Source organism: Danio rerio, chromosome 5 (genome assembly GCF_049306965.1).
Source record: "Danio rerio strain Tuebingen ecotype United States chromosome 5, GRCz12tu, whole genome shotgun sequence".
In the NCBI taxonomy this organism is placed as follows: domain Eukaryota; kingdom Metazoa; phylum Chordata; class Actinopteri; order Cypriniformes; family Danionidae; genus Danio; species Danio rerio.
In genome coordinates, this window is record NC_133180.1 from 64,626,429 (window position 1) to 64,649,689 (window position 23,261).

General features: G+C 34.1%; 1 protein-coding gene across 8 annotated transcripts in view; it reads right to left on the bottom strand.

Annotated features, from left to right (window-relative positions):
- arhgef12b (Rho guanine nucleotide exchange factor (GEF) 12b) overlaps positions 1-23,261 on the bottom strand; it is a 135,121-nt gene that overhangs the window by 67,781 nt on the left and 44,079 nt on the right. For 4 of the 8 annotated variants that reach the window (XM_073951516.1, XM_017356362.4, XM_009301886.5 and 1 more), the window contains exons 2-3: positions 14,487-14,507; positions 10,845-10,939 (exon numbers count right to left, since the gene is read on the bottom strand). In XM_073951516.1, coding sequence (XP_073807617.1) covers positions 10,845-10,939; positions 14,487-14,507 — 116 coding nt within the window. The remainder of the gene's footprint in view (positions 1-10,844; positions 10,940-14,486; positions 14,508-23,261) is intronic. The other 4 variants (XM_073951518.1, XM_073951517.1, XM_073951514.1 and 1 more) reach the window with 1 other exon arrangement.

Consider the following 23,261-nt stretch of genomic DNA (forward strand, 5'->3'; position numbering starts at 1 on the left):
AAAAAATAAATGAATATATATGGGGGCTGGGGTGAAAGATATTTTATTCATATGTTTTTATTTATTTTATCATTTTTTAAAACAAATACAGAAATTCCAGGCAAACAATTGATTTCTTTAAACTTAAAATAATATTATGTATAAACTATAATATTTTAAGATACTTATGTTTTGATGCATTTTATTAAATTATTTATATTTATATTTACATAAAGCTTTGGTGAACATGATGCCTCAAAAACAAAAAGGAAAAAAAGGTTCGTACTCCCTGACCCCACACATTTAAAATGTATTGTGTATGTAAAAATCCAATCATTGTCAAAAGCAAAAATATTCTAAAAAAAGAGATATTTTATAGACTATGACTGTCATGTTTGCATAACAAGAAATGAGTAAATGCCTCAACTATTAGCACTCAAGTCTTAAACAATAATACTACCCTGACAAAAGTCTTGTTGCCTATCCAACAAATAATAACTTGACTTCAAGTACCATTAGGTATCAGAAGTGGCTTATATGAAAGGCAAATGTCTCTAGATTATGTTTATTTCACCAAACTATTTAATAAGGACAGTAAGGTTCGACTTTGCTTAGACAAAAGTCGTCACTGAACAGAAATAATGTACAGTATAGAATATAAAGTCATGGTGCAGTGGGAAAAGAATTTTGTGTATGACTGCAATAGTCTTGGAGGACTACATCCACACATCTCTGTAATGACTCAAATAACTTATTAATAAAGTCATATGGAATGGCAAAGTAGCGTTTTCGCAGGACTACCAGTTCATCAAGATTCTTTGGATTCATCTTTAATACCTCCTCCTCAATCTTACCCCACACATGCTCAATAATGTTCATGCCTGGTGACTGGGCTGGCCAATCCAGGAACACCTTGACCTTCTCTGCTTTCAGGAACTTTGATGTGGATGCTAAAGTATGAGAAGGAGCGCTATCTTGGTGAGGAATTTGCCCTCTCCGGTGGTTTGCAATGTAATAGGTAGCACTAATGCCTTGATACCTCAGGCTGTTGATGTTGCCATCCACTCTGGAGATCTCTTGCATGCCCCCATACTGAATGTTATTGCACAAGCTTTGTGGACATACAAAAACCCTTGTGTAATAATTTAAAAAAAATTAAAAAGCCATTAGGCATGAATAATAGCATTTTATGGTTTATGGTCATTCATCTTCCATTAACGCCAATGTACAGTATGTTTTCCACCTCAGCAAACAGTCCTGTAACACTTTTTTTTACTGTTGCTTTTGTAAAAATTGGGGCAAAACAACAACAGATAAGAAGCATCTGACCAGACTGGATCTGTCTGCAATGTGTTTAGAGGGAACACTCAGAAGTCATTCATGTGTGTGATACCTACAAAGTGCATCTTCCTCCATTTGTGCTTCGAACACAAAAGCACACAACATCACACACGCACCTGGACCGAGTGGAGTCATTATACTAGACATCACAGAGCCATGGACTCCAAAAGTCTGACAAGCACACTTAATAAAACAACACTAGCTTTTTTTATAAATGTGATCTATAAATTCTAGGAATGCTTCTATCAAACCTCCTGGAAGCTGTTAGAAAGATTCCTCCTCATTCTCATGTACTAAAACATCCTGTGTTGTACTGACAGTATTCACCTTCCTAACTGATATTTGGATTGTGTCTAATTTGAACTTGAGTGCTTTCACAAAAGCATGTGTTTAATAGGGATAGTTACAGTGATACAATAAGTGACACTCTAGCCCAAATGCAGTTTAACAGTTCGTTTTTAAAAGATTTTAACATTTATATCTAATTTCTAATAATTATTTTATTTTGTCTTTGCCATGATGACGGTTCATAACATTACTACTTATTTTGCAAGATATTAGTATTCAGCTTAGTCCATTAATAGCTTAACTATGTTATTAGACCCTTTTTACATTTCAGGGTTTCTCAGTAGCGGAAGGCGTCATGGTTGGGTAAACTTAAAGCGCAATGAATCGGAGATTACAACTAAATTTTTTTTACAATCATATTTGCTGAAATAATTAAAGAAAAACTGCACAATGGTGTTATCAATACTTTCAGAAAAAGAAAAAAAATTGTGAGACCAATAACGACAGCCAGAGAGAGAGTAACATAAAATGTACTCTTAGCCCAATAGACGCAGCTTTAGATACATGAGCGGTAATTTGTTTTTTTGTAACTTGATGCAAAGAAGATATAGCACACAGCAAAATCCTCTGAGTACAATTTACTCAGTTTAGAGAGTATTTGGTCCCTGTTTAAATAAGGGCAAACAGGTTGGTGATAAGTAAAGCTGCTGTTTGTGGAGTTGCTTATTGTTCGATTTGATCCTCTGCTGAGATTTTTATCACCCTATTAACCTTTTTGTTGTCTCATTAACTTGAGAAACATTAACTAAATTTAAAGAGGGACTAAATACTATCTAAACTGAGTACATTACATGCTGATAAATGCATATAAATGTTAATACATTATTTTGAAAATAAATATAATAAAACCTTTCAAGGATTTAAGAATATGATACGCGTCATAAACACGTTTTGTGAAAAGAGTCCATTAGGTTAAGTAGTTTAATAAGTTAACCATTGGATAGATATTTTTTCTTTCAATTATAAATTGCTTTCCTTCCAGCCAACAGTTCTCCAAATATTATAGGTAATACTGCGAAAATTAGATGGTCTACTTTAACTTCTTTATACGTATGTATTATTCCGCCCACATAGAGTGACAGCAGATCAATAAACTCACCACAGTTTGACAAATATTGCAGTCGGACAACATAATATACTTTTGAAGCTTTTTAAGGGGAGAATGTAGTTGTTTAGATAGCAACTATGCAGTATATTTATAAGAATAGTGCCTATTTAAGAAAATTCATAATTTCTAAGACAAGCGTTGGTGGCCATCAGCCTGTCATACTAAGCAGACGGTTGCCATTCCACTACAATGCCAACAGAGACCCTATAAAAAGCTCTTAGAGAAGAAAAATTGCATTTTAGCACACCTAGCAAACTACAGCTGACCAAATCACAACAGAACAGGTAAATGACATTCTAAGTCAAACTCTCTCTTATGTATTTTGTAGTGCTGTACATACTGTATACCATAGTAATCTGGTAGTGTCTGCTTTGCTCTGGCTTTTTCAGGGTTAATTATTGTAATCGCCTGCAATAATTTTGATCTATTTCAACAGAGTATTACTGAGACATTTCTCTAGACTAAAGACATTTCATGTTCTACAGCTTTAAAGTGTTAAATGTGAGCAAAATCACCTGTTTTGTCATCATTTTAGACAATGCGGTAGAGAATCATTCAAATACTAGCTCTGAACTGACATCTGTGAAGTAGCAACAGCTTCAGCTGTTCTGACGTCAGCTGTAGATGTGTATGAACAAAGGAAGAAAACAGTTCCTAGTGCAAAAGGGATTTTACACAATTGTGCCTTCAAACTCTTGAAAAAAACGCAATATCATGAGAAGCAATGCAGCCTCGAGCCAACACACTCTTCCCACCAGTGCCGAAATACAGCCATATCGCACTGGTATATATATATATATATATATATATATATATATATATATATATATATATATATATATATATATATATATATATATATATATATATATATATATATATATATATATACACACACACACACACACATATATACATATATATGTAAGCAATATCACATTAGTAACTGTGAGATTTGGCTGTATGTCGGCACTGGTGGGAGCAGGAGTGTGTTGGCTCGAGGCCTCATTGCTTCACGCGATATTGCGTTTATACAACAGTGTGTGTGTGTGTGTGTGTGTGTGTGTGTGTGTGTGTGTGTGTGTGTGTGTGTATATATATATATATATATATATATATATATATATATATATATATAAATATAAAATTGGTTAATACTATTGACCTCATTCCCGTTAATCAAAATGAAAAAAAAAAAAAGTTCTACAAATAGTTTAAGAAATACTGCGCTGTTAAACATATTTACACAGTATAAATGTGTCAGAGGTTGATGACACAATATGAAGAAAAAGTAATAGTAATTGAATAATAGTATTATAATGGTAATATTATTAAAATGTTAATTTAATATAACAAAACCATACAAATGAATTTTACCAAAGAAAAAAAAGGAAAGAGTCCTTTACAAGAAAATTCAGGTCATAATTGGTTGTAATAGGGATCAAAAACCTACAAATATGATTTTTATAAATTGCTTACTATTGAAGGCAAAATTATAAGCCCTCCAGCAAAATTTGAATAATTTTTAAAGTTAAGGTGCGTGCGTACACAGAGACATGCAGGTTAAGGTGTGTGAGTACAAGACACACCACACCACTTCAATAATGAACAAGATTGAGGATGGCTGATGACTAAACATGTCTTTGAGGGAATCCAATTTCCCTGCCTTCACAAAGACATGCTTAGGGATCAGTGTGGGTCGAGTATGGTCAGTAACAGGCATCAGTAAGAGGCTCAAACACACATAAACGCCACACCAAAACCCAGAGCAGCAGCAGTGACCAATGACTCTGGCCTCTCGTCGCCTACTATACTTTGAACAGAGAGATCTGACATGAAGCAGGCACAGACACACACACAGCAGGAAACAGCAAGAGAAATAATACGATTATGAAACAAAAAAACCTGATAAAAAGGCATTTTATAGAAGAAAACGTCAAAATATGACAAATTTATTGAATTCAATGCATCCTAGAATGTAAATTAACGGAATTTTTTTTTTTTTTAAATGTACAAATTAGGATATAAATTTTAGTATAGTGCAGTTGTAAAAAATAAACTATGATCAATGTTTTAGTTATTTAATTTAATTTATAATTCACAGCAAAAATTATTTATATAATATATATATACACAACAGTTCTTGCTGATTGGCTGATAGCTATGCAATATTCTGCAATATCAGAACTCATACAGCCTCTTCACTCTTGTGTATTACTCCGACGACACGACTGGCAAGCAGAGGACTACAGTTTGACAAATATTGCAGCTGTTGGACAACATCATGTATATTTGAGGCTTTTTAAAATATCTTTAATTTTTCTTCTTTGGCAAAATATGTCTGTAGGCACATGTGGTTGCACATCTTACCATCCCGCAAATGTGTGTTGCACATTCATGCAGAAAAACTCACCCTTTTGGTAAAAGGTTAATCGGTTATTATGAGCGTCTCTAGTTAGTATAGGTGCTTATCTGGTTACAGTATTGCAATAGAACTTTTATTTAATTAAATATAGAATTTTTAAATACTAATACTACTACTAATAATAAATATGTTATTATTATTATTAATACTACTAATATTACCATTAATATTATTATTCCATTTAGAATATGTTAAAACAAGTAGGAATGATTATTTTGTAAACTCAGAAGAGATATTTTATTTAAAACATTTTTGCAATACTATTACTGAACTAAGTTTAGTTCTTATAAATAGTAAACCCAAGTGTGAGGACTCGCATGAATCAACATTAGGTAGATGTTTATGGAATAAAAGGAAAATATTTTCAAAAATCATTTTATTTTAGAACTTCTTCCAGATACAGCAACTCATGTCAACATTCTCGCATTTCACTTCACCAATATTAAGCAGCCCTACACGACTTTATAAAAATCAGTGACACTTTCACAAAATTTGAGTCAGTATATCTATGACCAACAGACACCACTTCCTTTTCCTGCTGAATCAATTTATAAAACGATGACTCAAGCTCATCTGAGACGCACCCTGCATATCCTCCTTGATGACTCGGCTAGATCCCTTACTAAAATAAACCTCCATCCTCAAATGAGATCTCCCTCTCTGGTGGCCAAACAGCTGTGCGTCTCTGCGGCAGGAAGGCAGAGACAGTATTACAGCCCTGTGACAACATCCGGAGCTTGGGAAGAGAGACGGGCCTCCCACATAATGGCTGAACCAGGCTGCTAAAGTCCAGCACTCTGGTAATTCAAGAGTTAAACTTCCATACCGCATAGCAACATGGGCTCCGATGTGCTTGATTTGATCACTTCAGTCATGTCTAGTTAATCCCAAGAAAGATTATAAATGAGTCATGACTTCAAATCCAGGTTTAAACACAGATGTGTGTGCATTTTTTACTGCAGAATAATAAAATTTGGTCATGAACAACCAATTTGCACTAAGTCATATTATAAGAAGGTTTTTACATCATTATTTTGAATGTACAACTGGAAGCAAATGCACACTGATATAAACATTCAGACTAAGCAATTGACCATCTAACGACAATGTGGATGATACACTCACCGGACAGTTCATTAGGTACACCTTACAAGTACCAGGTTGGAACCCTTTTGCCGCTTTTTGGCATATTGTCAAGAAGGAAATATTCTTCAGAGATTTTGGTCCATATTGACATAATAGCATTACACAGTTGCTGCAGATGCACAACATGTTCAACCTTGAGGCAGATGGGCTACAGCAGCAGAAGACCACACCGAATTTGGGTCATTAGTACCACTCACTTTGGGTCATTAGTACCAAATGAGCATCGTATCAACACCACAGCCTACCTGAGTATTGTTGCTGACCATGTCCATCCCTTTATGACCACAGTGTACCCATCTTGGCTACTTCCAGCAAGATAATGCAATAAAGCATGATTCATAACAGACTGGTGTCTAGAACATGACAATGAGTTCTCTGTACTCAAATGGCCTCCAAAGTCACCAGATTCAATCCAATAGAGCACCTTTGGGATGTGGTAGAACGGGAGATTCGCATAATGGATGTACAGCGAAAAAATCTGCAAGAACCGCATGATGCTATCATTTCAATAGGACCGAAATCTCTGAAGAATATTTCCAGTACCTTGTTAAATCTTTGCCATGAAGAATTAAAGTGGGTCCAACACAGTACTAGTAAGGTGTACCTAATAAAGTGGCCGGTTAGTGTATATTCCATCACCAGAAATAATTGAGGTCATGTCCATGTGTTGTGCGATAAGTCAAGACATTAATTATTGTGACAGGCCTATTCATTGTTCATGAATACAAGATAAGGTTTAGTAAAAAAAAAAAAACAAGTAAAATAATTTCGTTTTTATTAGTATTGCTTTAACAAACATCCTGATTTTGACCTCAAATCTTTGCACGTCTTTATTAATGAGCCTGTTTTTGCAGAAGTTCATGTCGATAAGGGCTGCAGCACTGCCTCTAAACCACTAACATTACTCAGTGGTGGCTAAAAGTCAAAGTCAGTGTTAAGCCTTTAAATAAGGTGCTACTTCAGCATTCAAATGATGATTGAGGTCCATGTGGTCCCTCTGATGTCACAGCTTGACATGTTCCTGATGCAAACATCCACATACACACTGAGGCAGTCCAACAGCACACAGTGGGTCTGCGTTCAATCTCTCAGCCACTATAAATCCACAGACATGTAGTTCACTGCTCTTTAGAGCAACGCGCACAAGATCTGCACACCATCAAAGCTGTCACAATAGGGATATTCCCTTTTCACTATAAATAACCTGATTTAATTAGCCAATTACTCAGTTTTTAAACTTTAAAAGACTAAATGGTATTGTTTAAACAATATATCAAAGCGAGAAAAGGATTAAAGCACTTTTAAAGTACCCATATAGTCCTGTTTTTATCTTTTTGTTTTGAAAATCTCCCACAATGGGTTTGGATAGAATCAGTTTCGTTTTCTCATAACTTACATGTAAGGTCATTTAATTTTTCAAAGACTCATTCAATTTTCATTCTTTGATTGGTTAGACAGTTTAGTCTGTTGTGATTGGTCAACTGCTTATAATAAATGTTGGAAATGAAAGCCAATTATCAAATATGCAGCAGTTTCCTTCACTTGGCATCAAAGACTGTAGATAGTTACTCTTAATGGGATAGTCAATCCAATTCAAAATTCTGTTATCGTTTACTTACACTTCACTTGTTTAAGGTATATTTAGCTTTCTTACTGTTGAGCACAACAGAAGATATTTAGAAGAAAGCTAAAAACCTGTAACCACAGACTTCAATAGTATTGTATTCCATAGTGTTTTCCTACTAATGAAGTCAATGGTTACAGGTTTTCAGTTTTATTCAAAATATATTCAATAAAAAAAAAAAATAAATAAAAAGAAAACTTATAATCATCTGAAATCACACAAGGATGAGTAAATAATGATTAAATTTACATTTTTGGATGAACTATCACTATAACTTGATATAACTATATCAATTTAAAATAAAAAATAAATGCTTACCCGTGACAAGATGCAGACAAACCCAGCTACAGTGTTGGAGGGTCAGGCATGTTTTCAGGCAGCCACTGAAGAGTGTACACTCAAACAAAAAGACTATTGGTGATTGTTTAAACTATTTATTTAAAATGAGTTGAAACAATACAATTATACAACGCAATATATTGCATTCTTATAAATTTTTATTGATAACTTATAAATTTATAAAAGTTATTGAGTTAACGTAATTAATTTTGTTGCGAAAACATGAAGCAATGGTGTGGAACCACTCAGCCTTTTGTTACAGTATAGGTCAGAATAATGCAAATATGTTACAGAGGGTGTATTTTTATATATATAAACACACATAAGTTAGAATAATTATTAGCCGCCCTTAGAATTTTTTTTTGTCTTTTTTAAATATTTCTCAAATTATGTTTAACAGGGTAAGGAAAGTTTCACATTATGTCTGATAATATTTTTTCTTCTGGGAATAATGTCCATTTGTTTTATTTTGGCTAGAATAAAAGGAGCTATTAATTTTTTAAACACCAATTCTAAATCATAGAACAGGAAGAGCTAAAATTATAAATAGCTCTAAACCAGCCACATGTATGTTGGACCCAATTCCAACAAAATTACTGAAAGAGTTGCTACCTGTTATAGGAGAACTTCTTCTCAATGTTATCAACTCTTCTTTATATTAGGCCATGTTCCAAGTCCTTACAAGCTACTTGTATAAAGCCTATTATTAAGAAATTACAACTGGACCCCAGCAACTTAGCTAGTTATATGCCTATTTCAAATCTTCCATTTATGTCTAAAATACTAGAAAAAGTTGTTTCTGCCCAAATATGTTTATTTCTGCAGACGAACAATGTTTATGAAATGTTTCAGTCAGGTTTCAGGGCTCATCACAGTACAGAAACCGCCTTAGTGAAAATAATCAACGATTTACTCTTAGCTGCTGACCAAGGGTGCATCTCCCTATTAGTTTTACTTGATCTTAGTGCGATATTTGACACCATTGACCACAATATCCTCATAAATCTCTTAAATTCTACAAGTGTCCAGAGACAGGCTCTACAATGGTTTAAGTTATACTTAGCTGACCGTTACCAGTTTGTGAATATTACTGGACAGCCTTCACAAGTTAGCACAGTAAAGTATGGGGTGCCTCAAGGATCAGTTTTAGGCCCTTTAATGTTTACAATATACATGCTACCCCTGAAAGACATTAGGCCAGAGGAGAAATGGTAGTACTCAACTGAGCCTGGTTTCTCTCGACGTTTTTTAATTCTTCACTTTCTTCAATTGGTGAAGTTTTTTCCTCACCGCTGTCACCACTGGCTTGCATGGTTCAGGATCTGTAGAGCTGCGCATCTGTGGATTGCTCTTCAGTGTTTGGACTCTGTGTAGTGACTATTAAACCACACTGAACTGAACTTGAATTAAATTACAGCATGGTACATCCGCTAAGGGCTTCTCTTCAGATTCATCAACACGCATGTGTTTGTATTTTAAGGACAAAATTATTATTATTGTGGACTATTATTTCAATAGTCAACAGAACAAACAATCATTATACAATAACTTGCCTAATTACCCTAACCTGCCTAGTTAACCTAATTAACCTAGTTAAGCCTTTACATGTCACTTTAAACTGTATAGAAGTGGCTTGAAAAATATCTAGTCAAATATTATTAACTGTCATCTTGGCAAAGACAAAATAAATCAGTTATGAGAAAATTAGTTATTAAAACTATTATGAAACTTGCAAACGTTTCACATTAAAGTCCGAAATATACATAAACATTTTTGCATGTATAAAAATACTCAAACTCACCTTTGTCTCAATCACATTTACACACTGCGTACCCCCAGTGACATCACTCGTAGAAGAAGTGCAAGAAAGGAGGAGCAAGAGCTCAAGCTCCCCCTCGCTAGAGCTCAGCTCTGCCCAAATGGCTCTGCAGTGAGCACCACTTGTTGCTCGCTGTAGAAGTTGGGACTAGATCAACTTTTCAAGCGCTGACGGAAGCGTCAGCCAATCAGAGTGCTGTATGCAAATACACCTCCTAGACAGTAGCCTATTGCTGACTGAATTTCATTGGCTAAAGCTGCTATAACGATCGCTTTAGCCCCAACTTCAGTCAAACGTTGACGCTATAGCCCTGTGTGAATGGGGTGCTATTCTCTGTTCAGGATTATTTAGTTTATGGACATTTGTGACGTGGCTGCAGTATACAGTTAATAAAATAAACAGAAATAACTTTCGAAATATGGAATAATGCTGACATAATGATCTCTCTCTTTTTCCTTTTTAAAGAAGAGAGAAGAACAAAAGCATCACTGCTTGAATTGATTCGGAATTGTTTCATGGTTATTTTTTTCACAGTGTAATAATGAATACGCATCAGACAAATTTTTAGGATATGAATCTGAAAAAACACATATAAAAAAAGTCAGACTTCAGTTTTTAAATACCTTAATAGCAACATTACACACTGCACTGAGGGTAATATCTGAAAAAGCCTAACAGCTGCACGTTAAAAGAAGACAAACAGGCGTGTTCTTACCTGTGGGGTCAAACTCATGCGAGAGGGGGACTGACGCCTTGTCGCTTTTGGCCTTTTTATCTGGGGGATGGTCCTTGCTGAGAATACTTCCTGTCCTGTGTAAACACAAATGGGAAAAGGGTCACCATTACCGCCACATCATGCTATTCTTATCCAACAGCACACAAAAACTAGACAGGAAATGTGGATCCACTTACAAGGGGTCACACTCATGCCCCTTGTCCAAAAACAGGCCCAGAAAGAGTAGACAAAACATTTCTGCTTAATGAAATGATAAATAAGTTTGATGATTGTGAAGAGCCTTTTTTACTAGGTATGGTCAACTGGTCGTTTCTCAAATTATTTTGGGTTGAGTAGCTATAATACTGTACAGTACCTTTTAAGATGATTTTATACAGTAGATGACACTTCATAGAGTGGCTTGCTAATAATGTACAGTGCTTGCAAACTGAAAAATAAATACTATTTAGCATTTATTTGAAATAAATACTACTGGTGGCCAGATGACTGCAATCATTTAGCTGTTCTGAAAAAATATAAAGCTCATCATTACTTAAAAATTATGGTCATGCAGTGCTTCCCACGGGTTTGATATATACTTGCGTTCGTAGCCGGATTAAAACACACCTTTTACCCACAACACATGGTTACCTACATGCGACAAAAAAAGTGATTTTTAACAATATTTTTATTTATTATGACACTGTTATAACAAAACAAAGAAACTATTTGTTTTACTTTTATTCTATTCAGGAGCCATGTCCATCCACTGTCAGAAAGGGATAACTAAAGATTATTTTAATAATCGATTAATCTGTTGATAATTTTTTTCGATTAATTGATAAATCAAATAAAAAAAAGAAAGAAAAGTATTAATTTCCAATCCTTTATTCACAAACAAAACTAAAATCTTTAGAAAGGGCACACACATGTTGTCCTTAAACATCCCTGAGCAGTTATAATAATAAGAAGAAGAATAAGAATAAAAACAATAATAATATTAAAAAACTAACTTAGTAGTTTTGTCCTGTCTTTAATCCAAATATCTAACATAAAATATTCAAGATACATACTAGACACATGAAATAGCATAAGAAATTAAGTGACCCTAATTTAGTGACCTTTATTTCTTGTTTGTTTAAAACTTTATTGTTTGCCAATAGGGTAAGAAAAAAAATCTAAGTGAGATATAATCTCAAACAGAAGTTTTAAGCAACACTTAATTTACTCATGACATTTTTCTTGTCTGTTCTTGATTTAGGATTTTTTTAGATGTTTGGACTGGTAACTAAAGTTTTTTTAATAATCAAACGTTTCTGACAAATTAATTATGTTATTCGTTGTCAATGCTTTTAGTAACAGATTTTATATTTATTTAATTGATTCGTTGTTGCAGCCCTACTGGCAGGTAAAACCTGCTGCTGACATTTTGTACAGTATTGTCAAAGCATGTTAGATATGTATAAAATAATAAAAATATCATAATAAAATTACAAAAGTATAGCAATGATAAATAAATGACAAAGCAAAAAAAATTGACAATATCTCTTAAAAGTATAATAATTGCAAGAATCACACGTGTAGATTATTTAAATAGGTCAAATGAGTTAATTAAGCATTTCTAACAGTGTATACATATTTTTCAGCCAGTTTAGAAGTAATTTCGTTCTCTCCGAGTATATAGAAAAGCATAGTTTCTGCTACATTCGTTCTTCCTTGGCGGGGCTCCACACCAAAATTCATCCTGCCACAGCAACATTACAGCTTCTCATTCAAAACGTTTTTTGTTTTTTTTTATGGCAGATTTTAATCGCACCAAAATGTATTAAAATATAAGGTAATTATAACAGCATGAACTTTTCTTTAATCATAGTAGTGCTGTGCGTTATTTCTTTAACCCTTTAAGGTGACATGCTGAATGACTGACTGACAGGGCTGCCGGATGCGTGAGGCCAGCAAACACGATGTAGCTTTCAGTTATGATGAACACAGTTTCCATGATTATACTTTATTAATAGATAAAGGTCTATGGTTCATGCAAACAATGACTTTGTCTTGCTGGAGTTTATACCTGTTTAACTTTACTTCAGGATGCATCAATGCCATTCTGTAGGTCTAATAGAGGCATTCAAATATTCCTAACAAATCTAATAAATGTTGGAGAGATACTTGTTACATAAACGCACTAAAGCGCACTTCAGCAGCATTTATTTGAGAGCGCACAAGAAAACCCCGGACGCAAGTCCCAAAAAGGCATGTATCTGTGGGTCCTGTGGGTCTCTGCAGAGCCTGTTTGATTGTCTGTGGGAGTGTTGACAGTTTTTTTGTGCATACACAACAAGTAGGAAACAAGTAGGATGAGAGATTTTTTACTAGTTAATCGAGTGTGAATGTTTGGCTATTAGGCCGATACAAAAAAAGTGTAAAAAAAAAAAAATAATAGTAAAAAAATGTCACCAGATATACTTGGGCGACGGTTAATATAATTGGGCTGCCCGCCCAAGTCTATGTATGGGAAGCACTGGTCATGTGATTTTGAAAACATAGAGGGAAACATAGTCTGAAGTCTGCAGGTTCTTTGTGAATGAATGATGCTGTTTCATTTACATCTCTACACAGAGAAACAAGCATCTTTACAACAAAAACCCTTCAAAAATTCTGGTTTAATTTGAAAAAAACTGCAAAAGAAAACACATTGGTCACACTTTACAACAGGATTTCATTAGTTAATGTATTTACTTACATGAACTAAGGATGATCAATACTTGTGCAGCATTTATTAATCATTGTTCAACATTTCCTAACGCATTATTAAAATACAATTCATGCTTAAGTTCCTAACATTAGTTAATGCACTGTGAGTTAACATGAACTAACAATGAACAACTATGTAATAAATGTGTTGTTGTTTGTTTATGTTAGTAAATATATTAGCTAACATTAACTAATACAACCTTATTGAAAAGTGTTACCAATGTATTTTTTTATGTTTCATTATTCATAATTATTTTAATAAAAAATATATATATATATTTCTCAAGTCTTCATTTTCTCATTGGACATGAAAAGTGAACATCCTGTGATTTCTTTTTTTTCTGTTTTGGTTGACAGATACACATACACAGTCTATCCTTCAAAACGTTGATGTTGTGTTTTAAAAAGTTTTAAAAGTATATTGCAGTACTATTTTTGTTTTTTTTCTCTATGTTATATGGGGTCTATGTTACAAAATGTAAATGTACAAATGGAATCAAACATATAATGTCAAAGATGCCAAAAGAACAACAATTGTCTCATGTAAAAAGAAGAGATAAGTTGAAGAAGACATAAGTTTAAGTATTAGACGAATGATGAATGTGGTAATAGGGTGGGAAAATAATAAGCTTGTGCTTCATCCCACTCCATTTTCGACCATGTTGAAATTTTTATTTATTTATTTTTTTGTTAATGATATTTTGTGTATGATTTTTAATAAATCAAAATCTGAGTGTTGCATCACATGCTGATATCAGCGGGAGCATCAGTGTTGTGTCTATGCTTAACCCGTCTGAAGAAAACCACCATTAGCTATCTATCAGTCTCTGGGCCTCAATGAGGGCTGTTCACAAGGGAAGAGCAACAGGAAGGAGGCACTCAACTCACCTGCTCGCTTTTTTGGGAAACCTGGAAGAAAAACAGGAGTTGTTTTAAAAAAGCGTGCAAAAAAGTTAGTTAATGCTAATAATACTTTAATAACAATTCAGTTTTTTTTTTAAGATGGTACAATACCAATGAAAAGGTATGACAGTTTTTTTACAGGAATACTTTTTACATAAAATACATAAATCAATCAATCTATCTATCTATCTATCTATCTATCTATCTATCTATCTATCTATCTATCTATCTATCTATCTATCTATCTATCTATCTATCTATCTATCTATCTATCTGTCTGTCTGTCTGTCTGTCTGTCTGTCTGTCTGTCTGTCTGTCTGTCTGCCTGTCTGTCTGTCTATCCATCCATCCATCCATCCATCCATCCATCCATCCATCCATCCATCCATCCATCCATCAAACATAATTATACAAACTACTTATTTAGAATGCGCTAAAACAAAACAATTCTTTGGGACAACTATGTTGTTTTGTTCAATGCACTTAAATTGTTCAAAACCTTTTAACTTATTTGTGCTGGGACAACATGAATAATTGTAAGGAATCCTGCAATTTTTTAACTAACTAACTAACTAACTAACTAACTAACTAACTAACTAACTAACTAACGTGTATGAAATGTTATATAAATAAACTTGCCCTGCCTTGCCTAACCGACCATGTATATGACAGAGAGCTACAGCCGTGTAATTGTAAAGGTCTGGATATGAGAGCTACTAAGCAAAAGGGTTTATTTCAAGCCCTATATGTACAGTATGTATGTATATATATTTATATTTGCAATTTTGTTACATTACAACTGTAGTTTTTAAAAAATCCAAATATTATTAAAAAAAAAGTTATGCTGAATAAAAAGGTGTATGTATACAGTTATGTTATTTAAAATATAAAAATAGCTATTATTATTTTATTTTTTTTGGTGCGGCCAGTGAAAATTTTGCCAGGGCAAGTAAAAATCTAATCCACTGCCTCAATCGGGCCAGTAAAAAAATCCTTAGCGTTAAACCCTGCTATAAATGCTGAAAACAGTTGATAAGGTTATTTATATTATGAAAACTGCACTTAAAAAATGACGTTTGCTGTTTGTTCAAATGAGCTGAAATAGCAGAATGTTTTGGGACAATCCTTGTAAATTTGTAAAAACGTAAAATATTAACCTAATTTAATATTAAAATGCATCCCACTGAATATTAATATAGAGTTGAGCTGAGCAGAATAACTAAAAAACATTTTATCAATATAGTACTTTAATGACATTAAATATAAATAAACCTATTTCTACAGGAATTACAACCCATACATGTTTTATGCAATCCATGGCCATACTATGTGTTGATATTCTAATAAATTAAAATCCAGCAGCAAAGGTAAACACTATATTGGAAACTCACAGACAACAAACACCACTAATGACTGTTTCCAAACATCTCCAAACAAGACAGAGAGGCAGTGCATTATTATTTGTTTTTGGATCTTTACATCATCTTTTTGTGGTCTTGTTTGTGCAGAAATGACACTTCAGAATTAATCTGCTCACCCTTATGTCACTGCTATGTTGTAACTAAATATGTACAATGTGAGGTTGCATAATGAATGCGTGTTTGACTTTCCATCACCCTAAACTTTTTAAACTTTACCCAGATTAAATTATCTTGCCAATTGCCTCATGTGCTGTACCAGGATCAGCTGAAAATACCTTTTGACCTGGTCTTACCAGGGTTAGACTTCAGTTGACTTTTAAATGACAAAATTACATGGTCAATAATAAAGACTACAGGCTCATTTTATACACAATAAAGGATATAGACTGGAATAGTACATTAGTTTTTTTGCTTTTTTTAAGGGCTGAGTAGTTTCCAAATATTTATGAGGGATGTCTTGTGTTAGAAAGAAAAATGATTGATTTCCAATTGTTATTGCACTGAAACTAGGGCTGATTGATAAGGCAAAAACTGATATCAGGATATATTTCTTAATGTCAGTGGGTACGATATAAGTCCAATATCAATATGGACACTATTAAAAAGCCAAGAAAAAACTGCCAAAACATTTATTTTAAATAAAAATACTACAAAAAAAATCATTTTCACTTTTATTAGTATTTAGCCTTTACAAACAAGAAATGTGAAATATACTATCAAAAAAAAAAAAAAAAAAACTCAGCTTATTAACAATATGTTACTATTATATATTAACAGTAATGTCTTATGACTGTTCTGGTTTCGGTGTTGGGGAGGGGGGTAATAGTGATGGTGAGGTGACAGGTTGGCTTAAACTTTTATGATGCTCATCATCTGACTCTCAGTATGTTCTATCAGGTGGAACTGCTACATATACATATACAAAAAAACACACGCACGCACACACACACAATAGTTAAAGAAATGAGACAATAAACAATTCTTATCAAGTCTTTAGAAGGTAAAAAAAAGAGAGAAATAATATTAAATGTGTTGAATATGATAAACTATTTATTATATAAGACTGAATAATTCAGGGAGAAAACTTAACATCTTGATAAAATAATACTTTAAGTATACAGTGGAGTTATAAGTGCTTTCCATTACAAGTGTGGGAATATTATTGATGCTTTTTGCATTCCCAAAGTCTAAACTAAGAGCATCTTAACCCACTCAGAAACAAAAGATCATCTTGTGTGAATTAAAATAAAGCTTTAATCTGGTGATGAAATTCTGTGAGTTTTCCGGGAGACAGAACAAAATGGGAGATGGGTCTAAAATACGGGAGACTCCCGGGGAGTGTTGGCAGGTATGGCTGGAAGGGCATCCGCTGCGTGAAAACATTTGCTGGATAAGTTGGTGATTCATTCCACTGTGGCGACCCCAGATTAATAAAGAGACTAAGCCGAAAAGAAAATAAATGAGTAATAAAAAATAAAATAAAATAGCAATATTATGACATGAGTTTTATTGGTTAATAATGTAATTTATAGGAGACTAAAACTGCCAGTGGGTGGCAGAAAGTCCCTGTCCTAAAGAATTATTGATTGTATTATTAACATAAACCGTTCAAAATGACTGATACTTTTAGAAACAAAGGAAGGCTGTGTCCAAAATCTAAAAAATGCGGCTTTAGTTTAAAAGATACATTACATCCTTCAGACACAGAATCTGTCTGAATCCCATAGCTGTACTATCTGTCTCCTAAGAAACCAACAGATTGATATTGAAAAGGCAGCACAGATGTATCCTTTTCTTCCTTTGATATCCCACAATCTTTTGAGTTCCTTTCATGTCAGTTAACCATAAAAATAAAAATCTATTTGAAAGTTGAATTTTGCATGTAAACTTTTTCCCACTTATGTCATTTCTAGTGAGAACTTACAGTAGTACTGTAGCAGTACAGTCATAGTTAAATATCACTGACTAGAATAATAGAATCAAAAAAAATTTTTTTTTTCAGGAACGAAAGACTGCTATGATTGGAGAAGCACAAATGTTGAACTATTTTCATTACAGAACAGAAAAAAAGAAAACAGAATATTTACTCAGTATTAACTTGTATCTATTGAACTGCTGTACGAAATCAATATCACATTTGAGTTCATGCTCATCTTCACTCTTGCTTGTGTGATATGAATTTACCAAGTCATATATCTTTTACATAATACAAAACCCATAAAGGATTTACTTGGTGTTTAATACAGGAGAGTTATCCTAAATCGATTCTAATAGGATTAATCAATGCTTTTAGAGTCATAAAACTTGCTTGCAATGTTAATAATAATACTTAATAGCCTGCTTTGGATCCTAACGTGAATGTTTTCAAAGTTCACAAAAAATAAAAAATTAAAATTCCAAATGCAAACTAGAAAAGTAAAATTTGTTGACAAACTGTGTATTTTGATTGAGTCATTAGATCAGCAGCTGATGTAGTGTTGCATAATAACCAACAGTAAACAAGCCAAGCATAAAGGCTGAATTACATTTCTTGAGTCGAATGACTGCCATTACCCACGACGCATGTCTTGCGCAGAGTCATGCATTTATACTTCTGCTTTCTGTTTGTGTTGCTCTGCAATGAAACTTCTAAAATTCTAGATGGCAGTGGGTTTTTATGTTGAGCTGAGCTGAGCTTGCACTACGCGTTGTCGTGATGTGTAGTTACATTGTTTGAAAGGTGTGCCTCACCGTCGACGTTACCGTCGGCATCAGCCACAGTGAGGGGTAAGGCTGTACTACGCAGACATGTACTATGCAAAAGAATAAATCAGTCTTGATGGAGACATCAGAATTTTGGAAATGTGTTGGATCTCCCATTATTCACATTAACCCTCTCAACCAAGTGTAAAAACTTTCACAAATTACGGTATTTTTATTTGAAATATTGCATTTCTATCACTAGTTACTTATACTTCAAAATGAGCATTAGCAGAGGGTGTTGGAAACCCAACTAATATCAGCTCGCACATCACTACAAACGAACATTCAGAATCATTGCTTCATTACATCATGCAATGTTGTTTAAACAGCGTAGTTATGTCAAGTTAAAAATGATTTTCAACTGCTCTTTCAAAGGTGTCTGAACATTAGATAAACAAGTCTCGTTCAACAACAATTGATAGTCCGTTTTTAAAATCTGCAGTTTTGCATTTCACCAATTCACAAACAGCCTGAACACTTTAAGCTGGTGTGACCTGGTTTTTCCAGCAGGGATTTCTGCCTTTGACCACAGAGCGGAAAAGACACTGCTTGCGTACAGTAAGGCTTTCATCGAACACACACACACGTTTTGATGTTTCCACGGACATCAGATCCTCCATTCTCATGAGTCACATGTATTTTTGAATTTGTGCGTCAGCTTTTAACATGGCAGACTCCAGAGATAGATTGAAGCGATAAACTCTGCGGCCAAACACGCAAGAGCCGCCGTATCTCATCAGCGAAGCCACCACTCTTGGGGAAGGAGCCTCTTTACAGAAATAGCTCAGACATCTTGTCCTCCCTCCCTCCTCTCAGCTCCTTCCGTGGGTGTTTTTTGTTTTTGCTGCTGTTCCTTCCCCTCCACAATGGAGCTCCGCACTGGAACAATAGGCTTCACGTCAGAGCCGGCCCACTACACAGCAGCCCTGTGGGCCTGATTCCCGGAAACAGAAAGGGCTTCTGGCAGGGTCCCCTGTTTCCTGAATGTGTGAATGAGGGAGGGAGGGGGGAAGGGGTGGCTAAGAGTGAAGGCAGGGGGCAGGACTGGGCCAAAATAAAAATTCTTAGGGAATTGCTCCCTCGCGCTTCTTACTTCAGCCTCTTTTCCAAGGAATCGGACTCCCTTTTTTTGGGAAAACCATCTTACAGTGGGAAACAAACAAAAATCTTAACTTATACATACTCTGGGACTATCAATCCAAACTTTTTTCCTTAATGCTGAGTGACTCTACAGTAAAGAGTTCTGATAAGAAGTAAAATCTGTAATTATCTTGTTGGAAACAGGAAATGCTTCATAATCTAGTTCAGGAGAGATTAGAGAGGAAAAGAGAAAATTAATGTCTTGTTACTTTGGTTACTTTTTTACTGGGCTGTTCGTCTGAGTGATTCAGACTGAATAACAAACAGAATCTGATCGTTTAATTAAACAATTTCACTGATTATTAACCAAAAAGACTAGTCTGAAGCAGGGTTGGGTAAGTTACTTAAAAAAAGTAATAGGTTACAAATTACTACTGAGTACTACTGAAAATTGTAATCTGATTACATTACTAATTATTCATGTACAAATAATCAGATTACTAATTACTTTACTTTAAAGTTACTTTTAAATCATATAAAATATACCTATAAACATTACAAAATATACTAGCTCTATTATTTATTTAGTATTCACTGAAAATCATTACAATGCGTTGGTCACAGCAGCTTGACATATTCAAAACACTTAAGATCCCTAAAAATTTTCAATTCTCTCATCATTCACTTGTTTCAAACCTGTTTGCCTTTTTTAACACAAAAGAACATTTAGAAGAAAACTGGATACCTGTAACCAGTGTTTGGGTGTTCTGTGTTTGAGGATAGTTAGTCTACCACATGTGTATATTCCAAACAAAGCACAAAGCTGAATGGACAGTTCTTGTCATGTGACTTGCGGTTGTCAACTGGTGCATCTGGAAAATGCGAGCAATTTGACTGGAAAAACTTAACAGCTTCACTGTTATTATACACAATTATTATTCACATTACTTATTATAATTATTCATGCAGTGTTTATGCATCCATTTATTCTACTTTCCCCTATGCACATACTATGCACACGCACAACATTTTCAAAGCCTTTAATTTTCGTGGTTAATGCACATCACAATGGCAGCGTTTTTACATTGTATGGGCCCTATCATACACCCGGCGCAGTGTGGCGCAAGACGCGGCGCAATAGTCTTTTGGTAGTTTTAGCTTGGCGCAAGAGTCGTTTTGAGGTGTTGCGCTACGCTGTTTAAACAGCAAATGCATTAGTGCTCATTTGTGCGCCCATAGGCGTTCTGGTCTAAAAAAGAAGGCGTTCTGAGGCGGACCGCTGGCGCGTTGCTATTTTGAGAACCTATAAATGGATTTTTCATTAGACCAAAACTAACCCGGTCTAAAGTCCAGCGCAGAGCTGCTCCTCGCTTACACACTGCTATCTTTACATAGGAAAAAATTCAAATATTAAGGATCTATATATATATATATATATATATATATATATATAGGATATAATAAGAATAGATATAGGATATAAATATAAAGGATTAAAATATTACAAAACATATTATTTTCTAGCCTACATAAATATGAAAAATCACTGCTTTTATGTCTTCTTCATCTCGGCAGGTTTTTTCAGTTCATTCATAACAATTTGCTTTTGTATAATGTTATTATTATTAGCAGTATTATTTAGTATATCCATATTTATATTTGTTTTATTAAAAACAAGCTTAGATTTGCCCACCTGTCAGGTTTTAGACCATATGGGGCACAGCATGTGTTTTAGGATATAACTCAGGTTTTTGAGCATGTTTTGTTATTATTGTTCATTTATTCGTTTGTTGGAAATTAGAACTGAATTTAGAAATAGTTTTGAAACTAATATTTGCGCTTAACAAACAAAAGTATTTCTTTATAGACTAATTGATGTCTGTGTGTAAAGGTTTCCCTATCCAAGAGCGAAAGTGATCCATTGTCTCTCATTCTCACGCAGTAGATGCTCTGTTTAACAGTTTTCTGTTAAAAACCTGTTAACTGTAATCTGTTTGCTTGTAAAATGCTCATTTTTTCCACTTAGACTTACTTTGCGTCCTGTAAATAGCAAATGCGCTCTTGGAGCGACACAGCTGACTCTTAAAGGCAATGGGAGATGAGACTCTAATTGGTTTATTCTCAAAACACACCTATAACTCATTAAGAAAATAAACTCAACCCTTTTAGACCATGTGCAACGGCGCAAGGCAGATTTCCCGTCCTTAAATTAGCAAAAACACGTCCTGACATGCCCTGAAAGCGTTTGCGTCCTGCGTTTTGCACTCTGCGCATGGACCGTCAAAATAGAGCCCTATGTACTTCCAGTCCAAAGAAAGATGATATCATTTAAACAAACAAGCAAAACATATCTTTTTTTTGTTTTGTGCCATTTATACACACCCCAAGCCTTGAATTACACTGCACGAGACAAATGGACCACTGCTGGTTGTTTTTTGGTCCGTTAAATACAGTCTATTTTGACTATATGGCAAATAGCAGCTTGCAAAGTCATGTCGGAATGGACCCATATGGAATCAGCAACCTCAGATTTTCAGTAACTAAGATAATGTGTGAAAATCTTGACTTATGTTTTTTTCTGTTATAATAATAATTTCTGTATTATTTTTGAATGATATGTAAATGTTTATTTCATTTATGTATAATACACTTTGTAAAATTATTTTGTCTTCTCTAGACATATTAAGAATTAAGAATTACTTTTACCAAACAAGTGGTTATAATTGGATTTACATTGAAAACCTTATAATAAATAAATGAATAAATAAATGAAAGAATGAATGAATGAATGAATGAATAAGTATTAAGTTTTAAGTTCTGTCTGGCCCTACAAATGGCAGTCATTTTGGGATAAACTATCAGTTTGACACTGAAATAAAAGTTCCTCATAATGGAAGATAAAAATCTAAATATCTTAATTAAAAGATTACTATTTCTAAATCAGTTAAAGCGCAGATTGTTCCCTCTCAAAGACACCATCAGCAAGCGGATATAGCAGCATTGTTAATGACTCCATAATGCCAGTAGATCTGTAATTTGATGCCATTGTAACAGCGGGAATAATTATTATGCTAAGCTGCTCAGAGAACGTTTAGCACCTAATTTTTCCTGCATTTGATGGCCAACTGCAGCCTCTGGATTAAAGAGTCATTTGAGCATTTGAAATGATTTGTGCGTCTTTGCCTCTCTGAGCTCTTAAGCTTGTTAGTGTGAGACTGGACTATAACCAAACAAGTTATCAATGAGTTGCACACATGAAGTTACACAGAGGCAGTTGTAAACATTGTGTAATTCAAAAAAAATTTGCACCAATTATGTCAGAATGGTAAAAAATAAATGGAAAATGCAAGAAAAAAAATGACAGTTTCTGGACACAGCATGTTAATACCAAGTCTCTTTAGTCTGGTCCAAGTTTATATCATGTTTTTCTTTTTTTAAAGGAGTATAATGTTAGTATTACAGTTACTCTTACATTCCTTACATGAAAGACACTTGCTCTAAAATAAAAAAACTATCC